At 34.9% G+C, this 14469-nt stretch overlaps 1 protein-coding gene across 1 annotated transcript in view; it reads right to left on the bottom strand.

Annotated features, from left to right (window-relative positions):
* Positions 1-14469, bottom strand: part of DNAJC1 (DnaJ heat shock protein family (Hsp40) member C1) — a 106570-nt gene that overhangs the window by 48908 nt on the left and 43193 nt on the right. Inside the window, exons 5-7 of the mRNA XM_054273810.1 lie at positions 13731-13828; positions 12576-12669; positions 3169-3259 (exon numbers count right to left, since the gene is read on the bottom strand). Of these exons, the coding sequence (XP_054129785.1) occupies positions 3169-3259; positions 12576-12669; positions 13731-13828 (283 nt within the window). The remainder of the gene's footprint in view (positions 1-3168; positions 3260-12575; positions 12670-13730; positions 13829-14469) is intronic.

Here is a 14469-nt window from a genome sequence, read left to right as displayed (position 1 = left end):
AAATAAATTTAAGTTTTCCTGCTGAATGTCAGGGAAAACAAACTCAGAAGAAAAGTAAGAGAACTGCCAAGGCTAAGTATAAAGAAAGAAAAATAGATGTGTTTCCCCCAAAATGGACATAATTGAAAGAAGTACTCCATGCAAAAACAGCTTGAGAGCTGCTAGAATTTGTCCTGATAACTACTCAAACCTTGCAATTTAAATTTAAAAACTGAGTGATCTATCCAGATTGTATGCCTATGTCATCTCAGTTTAATAATGCTATTCAGTGCAGCTGACACCTACTGTACTTTGCATGCCATGACTATGAGGAACAGGGCTATCCATTGGGAGAGAGAGAACCACTCCCTGATGCAGGGATCACACACGTGGCACCACAGAAGAGGGAAAAGTTGGAAGAAGGTTTATTAATTAAAGGAATTCCATTTAAAAATAAAACTTTGTGTTCTTCCATCTAAATGTGAAAAATGCATCAGAAAGTGTAATGCAAACAATTTCTACTTTTGTGTCTAAAATATACAGATCCCTGTAATTCCTACAACACCCTATTTCCTAGAAACCTAAGACTGTATTATAAGTTGCTCTATTTTTGTAAGGTAAAGTTGCTATATTTTATTAAGATAGTAATGACAGTTTTGGATGGATTGAGAAGTGATAAGAAACACTGCAAAAGTGCCAGAAAAATAAAACAAAAGTGCATAATATTAACTTACCAAGAAATTATTTTTTCACACTCCTTCCCAAAAATAGAACTTAAATGACATCTCAATACTGTCCTCTCTGTCCTGTTCAGCAAACTACATTTTCTTCCTTACTCTGGTTTTAGTTCAAGCTGCCTATAGAATACTGCACAGTTTCAGCAGGAAAGCAGACAGACAAGGGGGCAAACCAGCAGTCAGGGCATGAAAAAAACCAAGCACTGTAAAACAGCTATTGCTAATCAGCATGAGATATATGTTTACTCAATTAAATAGACAGAACCTTTATTATGACCTCGCATCCCAGAGATAGTGTCTAAAATTAAGAAGAATGGGGGCAAACAAAATGCACATTTGGTGATTTATAACCTTTCTATGCTAATTGTGATATGACAATGCAGAGCAACATAATGAAATAAGCAAATTTAGCAGATGCTTTGCAAGCTTCAGTTAAAAACGATGTAATTTTTTTTTGCCTACAGTAACATGGATGCATCTCTTGTTTCTCTCTTGGGAATCTTACTTATTAGAAAAAAAAGTAACCGACAGCTCATTCTGCTGCCCAGCTATAGCACTGCTATGGCTGACCAAATAATTCCATGCCAAATCTCAAACTCTGCTGATTACAGGTGGTGATTCTCAATCCTGCCTGCTCCCTGCCAGCAAGCCTACAAGGGGAGGGCAGGATGCCAGTGACACCAGTGAGGCCTGGCCCCTGCTCACACCAGTGACACTGGGTCCCCTGGCAGACATGGCAGCCACACCAGTGACACTGGGTCACCTGGCATACATGGCAGTCACACCAGTGACACTGGGTCAGTTGGCAGACATGGCAGTCACACCAGTGACACTGGGTCACCTGGCAGACATGGCAGTCACGCACACCAGTGACACTGGGTCACCTGGCAGACATGGCAGTCACACCAGTGACACTGGGTCAGTTGGCAGACATGGCAGTCACGCACACCAGTGACACTGGGTCACCTGGCAGACATGGCAGTCACACCAGTGACACTGGGTCCCCTGGCAGACATGGCAGTCACGCCGTGGGGCACCCAGCAGCGTGACAGGGGACAGGGTGGTGCTTTTAGGAGAGGTCAGGGGTGACTTGGAAGGCCAAACTTGTGCCTCTCACGGATGGGCACTGCTAATGGAGGTAACAATTAAAAAAGTGACTCTCACAACACACCTGGCAGCAGGGAAATACTTAAAACTTCACATGTGGCCTTTCAGTGACACACAGGAACGTGCACAATATGATGTTAATAATGTTACACTTTCATTTGCACTTTTGTTTTCAAGAACTAGTCCTTTTTAAACTCACAGTAGTTCCCAGGTTTCAATGAGGAATGCATGCCAGCTATTTTGAACAATGGTAATACATTACTATCTGACAATTTAACAAGTTTTTAATAACCGGAGTCAAGACCCTTTTCAAGGACCCATTTTGTGGTAGGTATCTCGAACATCATGGCAGGCCTTCCTAACAAGCATTATATGCACTATTTTGCTCGATTTGGCCAGGGTCCATGATGCTCACTGAGATGCTGAATGTTATCCATTTTCCCAAAATAGATTCAGCTACTGATAAGTTGGGAATTATTGCTGGAACTGGATCTCTTCGCTGATTCTACAAAATTTAGCTACTTTGTAAATATAAATAATGCAGCTGTATTTTAAGTACCTAAAGGCTGAGTCTTACTCCAAGCTACTAAATTATCACAAAGCACTCAATGCACTTGTCAGAATAAAGGAACTTAAAAGCATGCACTTAAGTACAGTAAATAAAGCAAGCATGCATATACAAACACAGACAAAAAACTGTTAAAACTGTCTTCAGAAGAGGGTAGGTTTAATCATTGTGAAAAGCAAATAACTGAAAGAAGAAAAGGAAAAGCCACCTATAATTATTCTGAATGCTTCATTAAAGAAAATGTTAATTGCCTTCTCTGGTCTTTTATTTTATAAGAGTATAAAAACTTTAAATATTTATTTGAACAATAGCACAAATCCACCTCTGAAGTCTGCATCCATCCTTTTGGAAATTCAAATAATTGTCACTTTCTATCACAAACATCAACTCAAAATAAACAAAAGAATTATTAAACACATTATTTAAAAAAAAATTTACAAACAATGAGAATAGAAAAATGCTCAAAAACCCAGGAGGTCACTTCTGAAAATGTCCAGTACATTTGCTATCTTCCCCTCCCATAAAGCAACATTTCTAGCAAGGTATGTTCTTCTTGCTATAATCTAACTGATCACCTGAGTTGTATGTTTCTATAGGAGCAAACCAGCAGCCTTCTGCAAAATCAGCCACAAAATTAAAAGCTTATTTAACATTAACAGCAGTAGAGAAATATATAAAGCATGTATTTTAGAAGATTAGAAAAGTGTTCATATACATCCAATGTAGAAGGTATATTGTATTACATCTTTGTTTATTAAGACAGTGGTAAAAACTCACTCTGAAGTGTTTCAAGTTCAGCCTTAGCCAGGGCATCTTCTTTCTCCTTCATTTTTGTTTCTTTATATTCTACATATAATTGTCTGGCATCCTTTAAGAAAACGTTGCAATGGCATTAGCATCCTTATACAAACAAGTAATTGCAATGGCTCTGTTTTAAGTTCTCACTTAACCTCACAGAAAAAAAAAATTAAGATATATTTGTTTCCTTGAGTTACAGCAATTTTCAGTCTAAAACATAGAATTTGGGTAATAAAGGTTCAAATGTAATAGCGTTGATATTATAGACTCTGATGCTCATTGACAACCTGAAAAGCAAAATGGTTGGAGAAACTACCTCAGCTTTGCAGAGAGCATGCACCCACTTTGCTCAAATCAGCAATCTGGAAGTTCAAGGCAGAAAAAGATGTTTTTAATTAGAGTAGTGTGTGCAGGGACAAAGGCAAGTGCTGTGCAGCAATCACCTTAATGCGAACTCATTAAGGTAACACTAACTGCATGTGCCAACTTGTCCCCCCCCCCTTTTTTTTTACAACAACTTCTACATTGCTATTAAAGTGTTGAAAATATACTTTTTTTTTCCTCCAAGGATTAGATTCTAATCTGAAATCTATAAAGCAAATATACACATAAAACTAGAAGTCCTGTCACACATACACCACAATAATGTACACCTTTCCAAAATCTGATGAATGAGTTATTATAGATTTCTGTTGAAAGCTTTCCAATATGAACAACCAGATTGCTGAAAAGTTTCCTTACTCTCACCAGTTTAAGAGGGTTCTATACTCGTTCAAAAACAAGGAATCCATAATAGAAAAGCTGAAATAGAGAAATTGTTATTTATCTTTATCAAACACGCAGAATGTCTATTGTATTACACAAATATTAATTATAGTATTAGATAGAACTAATCTTAGATCTTTTTACCCAAAAATAATTTTTGGTATTATTACACTAACAGTACCGCTTTTTACAGATAAAGGGTAACTTAAATTTGAATGCAGAATGTATTGTAAAATGGTAGTAAACATTTTTTTATAATTTCAACTATTTTTAAACAAAACCTGATATCATCAACATGAAAAAGACTCCTTAAGAAATCTTGAAAAGAAAAATCTGAGCTAAGCAGTCATTATCACTGACCCTAATGGTAGAAATCATCCCACTCTCCCTGCAAAGTTTTTCTTTATGTTACACTTGCATCTACCCTTTCAAAGCTACTTGAAGGAGAGCACATGACAGGAATCATGACCAAGCTCTGAGCAGAACTTTGTAGTGGTTTGGAGATATCTCATTGATAAGGTCAAGATGCTTGAAGACCAACTCTGACAAATTCCCACAAAAGTTCAGTAAAGTTCCACCTCCTTCCAAAACACCTCTCATTATTTTTTTTCTTTTCTTTTTTTTTTTTTTCCTGGGAACAGGAAATAGCAAGTATTGGGGTTTTTTGCCAGTTTTATGTAGGAAATCTCTGCACAAAAATAATTTTAAAGGTTTACATAACTTTTTGCTTGTGGAACATAACAGAAGAGACTGTTTCACAGGCTAATACTTTTAGGATTGGAAAAAAACGTTTTTGTTTTTTTTTTGAAGTAGATTTGTGGCTAAAAAAAGGTGTAGTTAAAGCAGGATTAGCATTAACAGAGACATATTTGAATCACAAAATTAGTATCAGCACTGGCTCTCTTTTTGGTTTACCTGAAATAAGAATTCCCTACCACACTGAAAACTTTCCTGGTACTGTCAAGGTTTGGCCCACTCAAAAAGTTAAGAAACAGAAACAGCCATAAATGCAATAGTTCATTTCTGCTGAGTTTGAGACATTTGGGTTGCGTGGCATACACAGGACTCAGACTTATGGATATCCAAAAACCACTTTTGTTTAAGGCTATGATTTCAAAATGGCTACAATTAACTGGCATTTAAATTTAACCCATTTGACACTGAAAGCCAATATTTGATGCTAAATTCTGGTGTAAAATCCATTATTGCTTGTGGGATCTCCAGACAGCAGGCACTAGGGGGTAACTGTCAATCTCTCCAGCATGTCAATCACAGAACAATTGGAAATGTGGCTCAGATGAAAATGAGACACAATAGCTGAACAACAAAGAAAACTAGTCAGAAGCACGTAAATGAAATATGGTGGAATTGTTGCTTTATAGATATAGAATGGATTATCACTACAAATGGAGTAATATGCAGGTAACAAAGGCAGCATCAGTCTTTTATCTTATCAGTAAGATCATTATGGCTGTGACTACAATAACAAAAAAAGGGGAAAGTACACACTTTGAAGCATACGCAAATGTATACATATAAAGAAAAGCAAAGGAAAAAAAATAACAAAAAACTTAACTCAAAATGGATTTTGAAGATTTGAAAATCAAATTCATCCCATAAAAATAAGAATGGCTCTACAGGTTGTAAACAATTAAAAGGCATACCTGAGTAAAGACTGTAATCACAGACACAAATTTTATGTGAATTAGACCTTATAGGTCAAAATGAAAAACCACTGGAAAAACATTTAACATAGGAAGTTCTTTGAAGAAAAGTTCTGCCTTAATGTGAATAAGCCCCTTTCAATTCATACTTCATTAGCTTTCAATGAGTCTAAACAGGAATATTAATTTTCAAGAATATTCAGTTTTGGTAGTGTAAGTATTTCAAAATAGATTTATGCTCAGATTTTTTACTTTTCCGAAGAGATATATATAAGCAGTCATTTTGTCCCAATACAAGCATTTTAGGGCCCTAAAGACACTGACAATACAGATATAGTCTCTTCCAATCTAATATTCCTTCCCCATGATTCAGTAACAATTTTGTATCTCAAAACATCAACATTTAACATTAATGTATACTTCACCTTCAAGACATTATACAGGTAAGAAAAGTAATAATTTCGTACTCCTGGGGTGGAAAGATACAGAGAAAAGAGAAACAAATACAAAGCTCTAACTAAAACTCCATCTCACCTAATCAGAAATATGTTCTCATTTGCAGGAGTTTAAGACATTTTCAAAAATCTCACCAAAAAAAATACATTATTTCTTCTCATCACTAAAGCAGTATAACATGAAGAGGGCTGATATATGCTAGTTTATTATATATATACTTTCCAAAAAAGAACAGAATGAAAAAAAGAATGTATTTGAAATGCAAAATTCTGCTATTTTTCGAAATTATATTCAAACTGTCACATATAGGAAAGTCCTGTGATTACTGTCATATTTAATCACAAATAAGAATGAAGAATACGGAAAAATTCTTGAAAATATAGTTTCTCCCTTTATATCAGTATCATCTCATGTTATTAAATTGAGATCGTCCAAAGCTGAGCCTGAGTTATGCAGAAATACAGAAATTGCTGATTCTGAACTTTGAAGGGTTTCTTTCATTTGTTTGTTTTAGGGTTTGAGGTCTTGGTTGGGGTTTTAGGTGTTTTTTTGTTTGTTGCTTTTAAATCAAAAGATACAGTGTTTATTCAAACTGTACTAATTCTATAAGTAAAAACTTCCATTCTGAGTAAGATTCAGTCATTTTGGTTTCTCCTTGATTTTTGGGGAGGGTGACGAGGCTTTGTTGGTTTGTTTGCTTTGTGGTTTTTGGGTTTTTGTTGTTTGGGTATTTTCCTCTCCAGTAAATATTAAGTTCTCCTGGCTTTCTGGTCTACTTCAAAAGAAACTGGAGATTAGGAAAAAGAAGCAAACAATTTGAAACAATTTGCTGTATGAGAATCTTAATTTCAGATTTTGTGATAGAAATAGTTCACATTTTAGTTATTTGGGTATGAGACTGATACAAACAAAATGCACACTTAACTGAAAAAAAAATTTCTCACAAGCATACTTAAAGTCAGTATACTGAAATAATTTTCTTTGGACTAATTTTTATTACATAAAAAAATACTTTAATGGAGCTATTGAACCAAATTTTTTTTCTTTTTGAGCACAGTATTATTATAAGCAATTTGTATTGAAAAGAGAGAAAAAGAGATTTAAATTAAATTTACTCCACCAGCCCTCCTTCAATTTACTATTTCTATGCAATAAAAATTCCAGCCATTACACCAAAGCAAAAATTCTCTTTGGATAGGATTCTGTACTAGTGATATTAATGTGTTATGGTAAGAAATAATGCTTTAAAAAGAGTTGAACATTATCATTTATACTTTTCTTTGGCATTTTTACCTTTTTGCCCAAAGGCAATCCAATAAACAAATAGGAATTGCATTACTTCCTCCTTTATAATCAAAAAACCCTGCTTTGCCTGCAGAATGATCCCAGGTGTGGGGAGGCTCCTCAGCTGTGTGCAGCCGTGGGCAGTTGTGGCACCGTGTGACCAGCAGCTGGCTGTGCCACTGCAGGCTCTGCTGGGAACTCCATGTGCCCAGTGGGGAGACAAAGGCAGCCAGAAGGGGAAACAGTGGTCAGTGCTGCAAGGCCTCTCTGGGACCCATTTCACACCCCATGAAGCCTCATACCGCAGCAGACCAGCAGCAATAATTGAGAGCCAGTATTGCCTCCTACACACCAGCTCATGTGGTAGGACGTGGACTTTCAGTGATATAAAGAAGTTGCCACAGCACAGCAGGCAATTAAAATAAAATTTCTTCACTCTCTTACATTTATTTAAAACTTTTAGTATTTTTGCAGCACATTCTTCCTCCAGAGCCTCAAGCAGTACCCTGTTAGACACATATTATTTTTGCTCACTTGCATATATCCAGAATACTTGTTTCATCATCCACTCTCCTCTGACCTGCTTCTAAGCTTCTAATTGACCTCAGGGTCAAGAGCTTCATCCTTACTTTGGTTCTCCCAACAGCTGTGAAATAGCAAGAAACAGAGCAAATGGGCAATCACTCGTGCCACACATCCTGCAATTGCTCGCTCCCCACAAATTATACCAACACTGGTGCTCTACAGTAAATTGGAACATGTCAAAACCCTCAAAACCCAGTAAAGCTGGGAAATAGAGAGATATTTAACCTTACTGACTTGAATAATTTTTTTTTTTAAGGCATATGTTATTAAATGCAATAGATTTTGTTTTAATCTCACACAATTTCATATAAAGTCGACTACATGTGAAGACAGAAACAACTCACAAATACATTTGCTGACCTAATCAAATCTTGCTTGGAAGCTAACTTGCCAAAGGAGATGCCCTGCTGGCAAAGCTTCTTGAGTTTAATGACACATTGCCAATCCGTTTAAGGCCAAAGCTGAACCATCTCTAAACAGGTGTTGAATTGTGATCATGGATTAAAAGAAAACCTGAGGAAAAAATGCCAAGAAATTAAACACCTCTGGGTCACTAGTTTGAATCTATTCCAGACTACTAAATCTGCTACAGTAATTACCATCTGGTAGTCTACATAAAAATAAATTACTGGCTTTTTTGTTTTAATTCACTTTGAGCTACACAAAGGTCTTTATAAACACAAGTTTCAATTGTAATTGAAAGCTTTGTTGATAATCTCACTAGGTTATAATATCCAGTGCAACTATGTACTGAGCTCAAACTGGCTTCTCATTACTGGTGAGCCACCAGTTCTCCCACCAGCTCACTGTGAGGGTGTGTGCTCTGCACCTACAGGATTACAATAGAAGAAGGAAACTTTATTTTCTTAACAAGAAATCATTTCTGTTGAAACAAATAAAAATGCTTTCTGCTCCATTACCCTCAGGACAACAGCAGGCTCACAATTCAGTCAGTGTAAAAATAAAGACATTCACTGCTAAACTTCACCACACCAGTGTGGAAGTAAAGTCGGCAGGACCACTAAGAAACATGCCTATCTTCTGTTTTCTGAAGGAAAAATTTTGTGAAGAATAATTAAAAACATTTTTCAAAAAGACCACTTTTCTAAAGCTATATGTCCAGACATCCAAAATAACCCATCCTCTAGTCAGCTGCTTTTGGAATAAACTGCAATTTACTTATGGCAGCTCTCCCTCAAAACATACGTACACTTAACACAACTGTATTACATACACAATTTGAACTGAAATTCTTGCACACCACATGTAGCTGGTTTATTTCATTCCAAGAAGAAATTTCTGTTTCAACAAGCATTTTAATTGAGTTTTTGGGGGTTTTTGATCTCTCTTTTTTTTTAAATACATTGTTTTTTTCATTCTCATAAAAGCATTAGCCAAGACGGCCTTAGAAACAATTTTCATTCTTTTTCTTATCCTACATTATAAGAATTAAACTTGGTAATAGGCAATGTAATTTATACTCCACTTAATGTTTCCTTCACAGCACACATATTTGATTTATGATACATTTTATGTATTTTTCTCTCTTCGGTTCTTCAAACAAACTTTAAAATGCTGTTTTCACTCCTAAATTTAACTAAACTCAGTGTGTGGATATAAAAATCTATGTAGTTTCTCTCAAAATACAATTTTCAACAGTTTAAAAAACCTGCTCATTTTCTTAGTTTCTCTCATCCTCCCCTCACACATTTTTCTTCCAATTTCTTGACATAAAATGCAGGCTACAATAAAATGGCATAGGCCATCACAAGGGCATGCAAACAAAGCATTTTTCTTTAGTGAAGGCCCACCTTAATTATTTTAAGTGCCTCCTTCTGAAATCTGACATTTTGAAGGAGGAAGGGAAGTAGGAGAAAGACACTCAATTGGATAAATGAGAGCCAGGCATGAGCAGAAGCTCAGCAGCCTGAATCCTCAGACACAGCTGTTGCAAGAAGAATATTCACATTAACTAATAGGGGGAGAGATGGATGCTAGGCAAAAAAAAAAAAAAAATCAATACAAGAAGGGCTAAAAAGTTTTATTTGTTGCTATTGTTGTTATGCTGTTATGTTTGATTAGTTTTGGGATTTTTTTAATAAAGTCTCCTCTGAGGAAGAACTTGTGTCTGTTACAGGCATGTGCTTCTGTTTTGTTAGTTTGAGGAAACAGTTCAGCTGTTTTACTGGCAGGGCTTTGAAAAACTCAGTGGCAGAGCAACATTCACCTAAAAGCATTGCTAACTTTTCCCCTTTTCTGTCCCAAACATGGTTCCTTTAAATATGGATGCATTTTCACAAATTCATCTACAATTGGATTTGTTGCAACTGAATGACAGATTTTGAAAATTATTTGTTGGCTCTTAAATGACTGGAGAAATAATTTAGATTAAAACAATAAACAACTAAAATCTGTGGCATCCATCCTGATGTCAACCACTTGCAACATGACATGTAACACTACTCAGTATCTGTAGGATCCTTCATCTTCTGCCTTAGTGATTTTACTTTTATTAAAAGTATTAAGTACCCTGAAATCTCAAGCCTGTGTATTACTGAAGAATAAAGCACTCAGATTTAAAACAGGACCTCTGTACCAGGGTATAATCTTACAAGTACAGATAACTTTTAGCTCCATGTTGGTCATTAAGGCAGATCTTGCCAAAATGTTAAATATACATCAAAATCAAAAAGAACCCAGAGGTCTCTCTGTCAAGGTGGTTACAACACACCAGATATCTTTTCAACTGTCATTTCAGAACATAGCTCCAGCTGCTCTTATGCTCTTCAGAAAAGGTGATACTTCTTTAAGCATTGTTAACTAATTAATAAATAATAAGCCAGAATAATTTATTTCAGTCACCTGAAGTCCTGAATAGTTTTAACATTGAAGATTATTTATAGTTTGGTACATTTTAACTCATGTAACTAGTAGGTCACATTAAACAACAACAAAACAAACCCTGCAGTTCAGCAGTAGTGTCATTTCTATATGGGCCATTTTACTCTAGAACCCCTGTCTCTCTCCTTCCTCTTTGCTTCAAAGCCTTCCTGCTCTGAATTCCTCTACAACATGCTTTCCCTGCTACCAAATTCCTGCTTAATGGTCTCAAATATTCCAGGAGTTACTGGACAGCTTTTTTCCCTACTATTATGTCAATGGAATAGGAATCCAAACAAGGGCTAAGTCCAACAAAGCATGAAATATCATTTTGTTCTATTTATTTTCTGCCAATTCTGACAGGCATAGGGGCTGCTTTTTGAACAAACCTGAAACCTACTATACTGACATAACACTATTTTAATATAATAAAAATTATAATAAGCCATAAAAAGTTCTAATTTTCAATTATTCACTAATCTTACTATATTGTGTGATTTTTAAAAAATTTTGCAATTAAAGCAAAAGGAGAAGTACTATAATTATGAATAAAGTTTCAAAAATGCAGCAACAAAGTTTGCTGATCCTAATTATTTTCTATCTGACTCACCTTGATGAGCAACAAACATCAAAGCTTAATTTGGACACAACAGTTGATTAAGCATAATCAACTTGCTTTACAAACTTGTAAAAATAAAGGGTTTTTTAATAAAACAGCCCCAAAGTTCCGATGAAAATTTTAAGAGCGAGAGAGAGATTAACTTTGCCTCTGTTTGTAGGAAAAGTTAAAAGCTATAAAAATGGATGCTGGAAGACCAGGTATTATTGTATTTGTAACTTTTAGAAGGGTTTAAATAAGAGAGTAGGAAGTATAACTATAGTCTTTTTTAGCTTGAACAGAGACAAACCCTAAATACTGATGCCATTTGTACTACTTATACTTTTAAAACAATACTCAATATTTCTGTAAATCAAAGAAAAATCCATCTCACATTGCCTGATCCTTATTACCAGTGACAAAGGTATTAAAAACAAAATACTGTATTTAAGGAAGATGCCAAGAAAGAGCAAGTGATATTAAAAAAGTTATTCTGGTAACTAATCTGACAATACTTCCATTGGTTGAATGCCAGCTAGATTTTACTGTTGATAGTATTTGATTAAAACACAATAACTATGAGCAAGGCTGCCACATTGATGTTTCTAAATGACAACCATACCTTTATTTTACTTCAGCAATTTCAGGTATCAATTTGTATCATTATCCAATGAATTAAAGAAAGAAACTCCATTAAAAAAAGTAATTTCACTGTTATCCCAAATTTAAATGGCATATTAAAATTTGCTATGAAAGCACAGCATTTGCTGATTTGAGATTAAAGTACTTTTGTTAACATCACTTAAATATTGGTATTCCTAATTAGATGGATATATATCCATCTCCCCCTCAACCCTCTCCCATCATTTATTCTGTAGTTTTGCCTAACAGAAACTGCTTCCCTAGCTCGTTAAGCTTAATATGCATTTAAAATACATTCATATTTCCATGAACTTTTGATATCAAATTTGCCTCCAAAGAGTAATTTCTTTATATATATATATATATATATATATATATATATATATATATGTATATATATGCTATGCGTTTGAGCCAAAAAATTAATTAAGAACAAGTGCTACACATCTGATTATGCATAATAACACCATCAAGAAAAATTAAGTAACACAATTTAACATCATTACTGTTACCTGGAATAACTGAGGTAAAGCTTTCACTGTGAGACAGAACCATATTCCCAGCTTGCATGGAAGTAAGTCATGCCACTGTGGTTTGTCCAGTACCCTGCAGTCAAATAAAATGGTAGGTTTTTCATTATTGCCACACAATCTCAAAGCCAGAACTTTCCCATTATCCTTTAAGCTCTCGTCAACTCCCATAAAATGTCTGACTACATAATAATAAAGATACATTTTAAACATTTAATTCAAAATATCTAACAGCTAACTTAGAATAATTTCTCTATTTTGATCTTCTAAAAGGACTTTTCTTCAAGAAAACAAATTCATAAGCCACATAATCACTTCAGTTTAAATAAAAAACCAAACCAAAAAACCACTCAAGCTTCAACCAAGTGTTCACGGGTGCTGACAACCAGATATGAAGACTGTAGCATAAACAAAACAATACATAAAAATTAATGTCATTTGCAGTTCACTGGAGCATTACTCACTGATGTCATCAAGAAAGACGACAGGCAGAATGGTCTCTGATCTCCATCCCTCATTGATCCAGTTCATGCCCCTGCTGTGTGAACTATTTAAACCCTTTATTTCTTTCTATGAATCAATAGAAGAAATAGTGGTATCTTTTGGAGTGTCCTGAAAGTCACTATTTCCTTATGTGTTCCTTGACAAACAATGTGTTAGAAGCTTTTACCAACACACTCATTTTTAAGTTAATCAGATAAAAAGCATTTAATCAGACAAGCATCAGACAAAACCCCATAAGAACTCCTTGCTTGGAAAGGAATAAATTGAAGCTCAAATAAATTGAAATTTGTTAACTGTAATCAAAGGCAAAAACCCTTAACGAGGCAAAAAGTTCTAAAATCTCCTAAAATCAACCTGTAAAAAGAATACCCTTTTTATAACAGAGAAGCCTTTAATGCAGTCTTAATCTTTCAATGATTATTGACCTGCTGAATAAACACCATGTGTTTATTTACAAATCCAAACTTGAAAACACATCTACACTGGCACACTTTACATCAGCAATGGCTGTTACTACAAATACAGTTGTTTTTCTCACAGAGTATTTCAAATATGCAAAAAGAAAATAAGAGAACGGAATCAGTAGCTGACAGAACGTTTTAAAATGCACAAAACGAGAGAGTTCTTTCCCACCTTTCATTTTTGTCTAGAGCAGCAAGTTTGGCTTCATCTGTACTCCTGCTGCCTGTTTTTTTCTTCTTTTCCCTCTTTTTTCTGCTAAGCAGTTCATCCTTGATGTAGAAAGAACTACGGTTACAGGTTATCATTAGCATGTAAACCACAAATGTTACTGGGACTCTTCTGTGAAGGGTAAACACTAGAGTAGCATTTATGCAAATGTATCTGGGGTCCTACATGATTAAGTAAAATGATCTATCTTAACAATAACTGTTGCCATGGTATCCAGTCTTTAAACACACATGAAGTCCAGTTCTGTCACTCATGTGTATCTCCATAGCAATCAAAGTTTTCTAAGAGCAGAAAGCATTCAACTTGCCTCCTTTCTCATTCATCAACTTCAATAATGCAGTGGAAAATAAAAAAAAAAGTAAATAGATGCTAATGTATGAATATTTCTCAAGTTATGGTAAGTTTTTTTTCTTAGTCTACTAAGTGCAACAGACTTTTATATGACAAAAAATAAAACTATTTAAAAAAATGTGATTTATACTGCTTACCAATTACCACCCTATTAAAAAAAACCCAAAACAAAAAAGCATTTAGCTTAGAACAAAGGCAAATCAAATATGACTTTTAAACAAATAAAGCCTGTTTACTGTTAAATCTTAGATATGACTACAGTAGCATATGATTCTCCATCAACAAATTATAGAGTTTTTCTCTTCTTCCTACCAGATAAAAACCCAGGACC

The sequence above is a fragment of the Melozone crissalis genome, unplaced genomic scaffold (assembly GCF_028551555.1).
Source record: "Melozone crissalis strain CALT ecotype California unplaced genomic scaffold, PUWL_Pcris_2 ptg000016l_1, whole genome shotgun sequence".
NCBI lineage: Eukaryota > Metazoa > Chordata > Aves > Passeriformes > Passerellidae > Melozone > Melozone crissalis.
The sequence above is the reverse complement of the archived record's forward strand: the minus strand, read 5'-3'. Positions and strand labels throughout refer to the sequence as shown.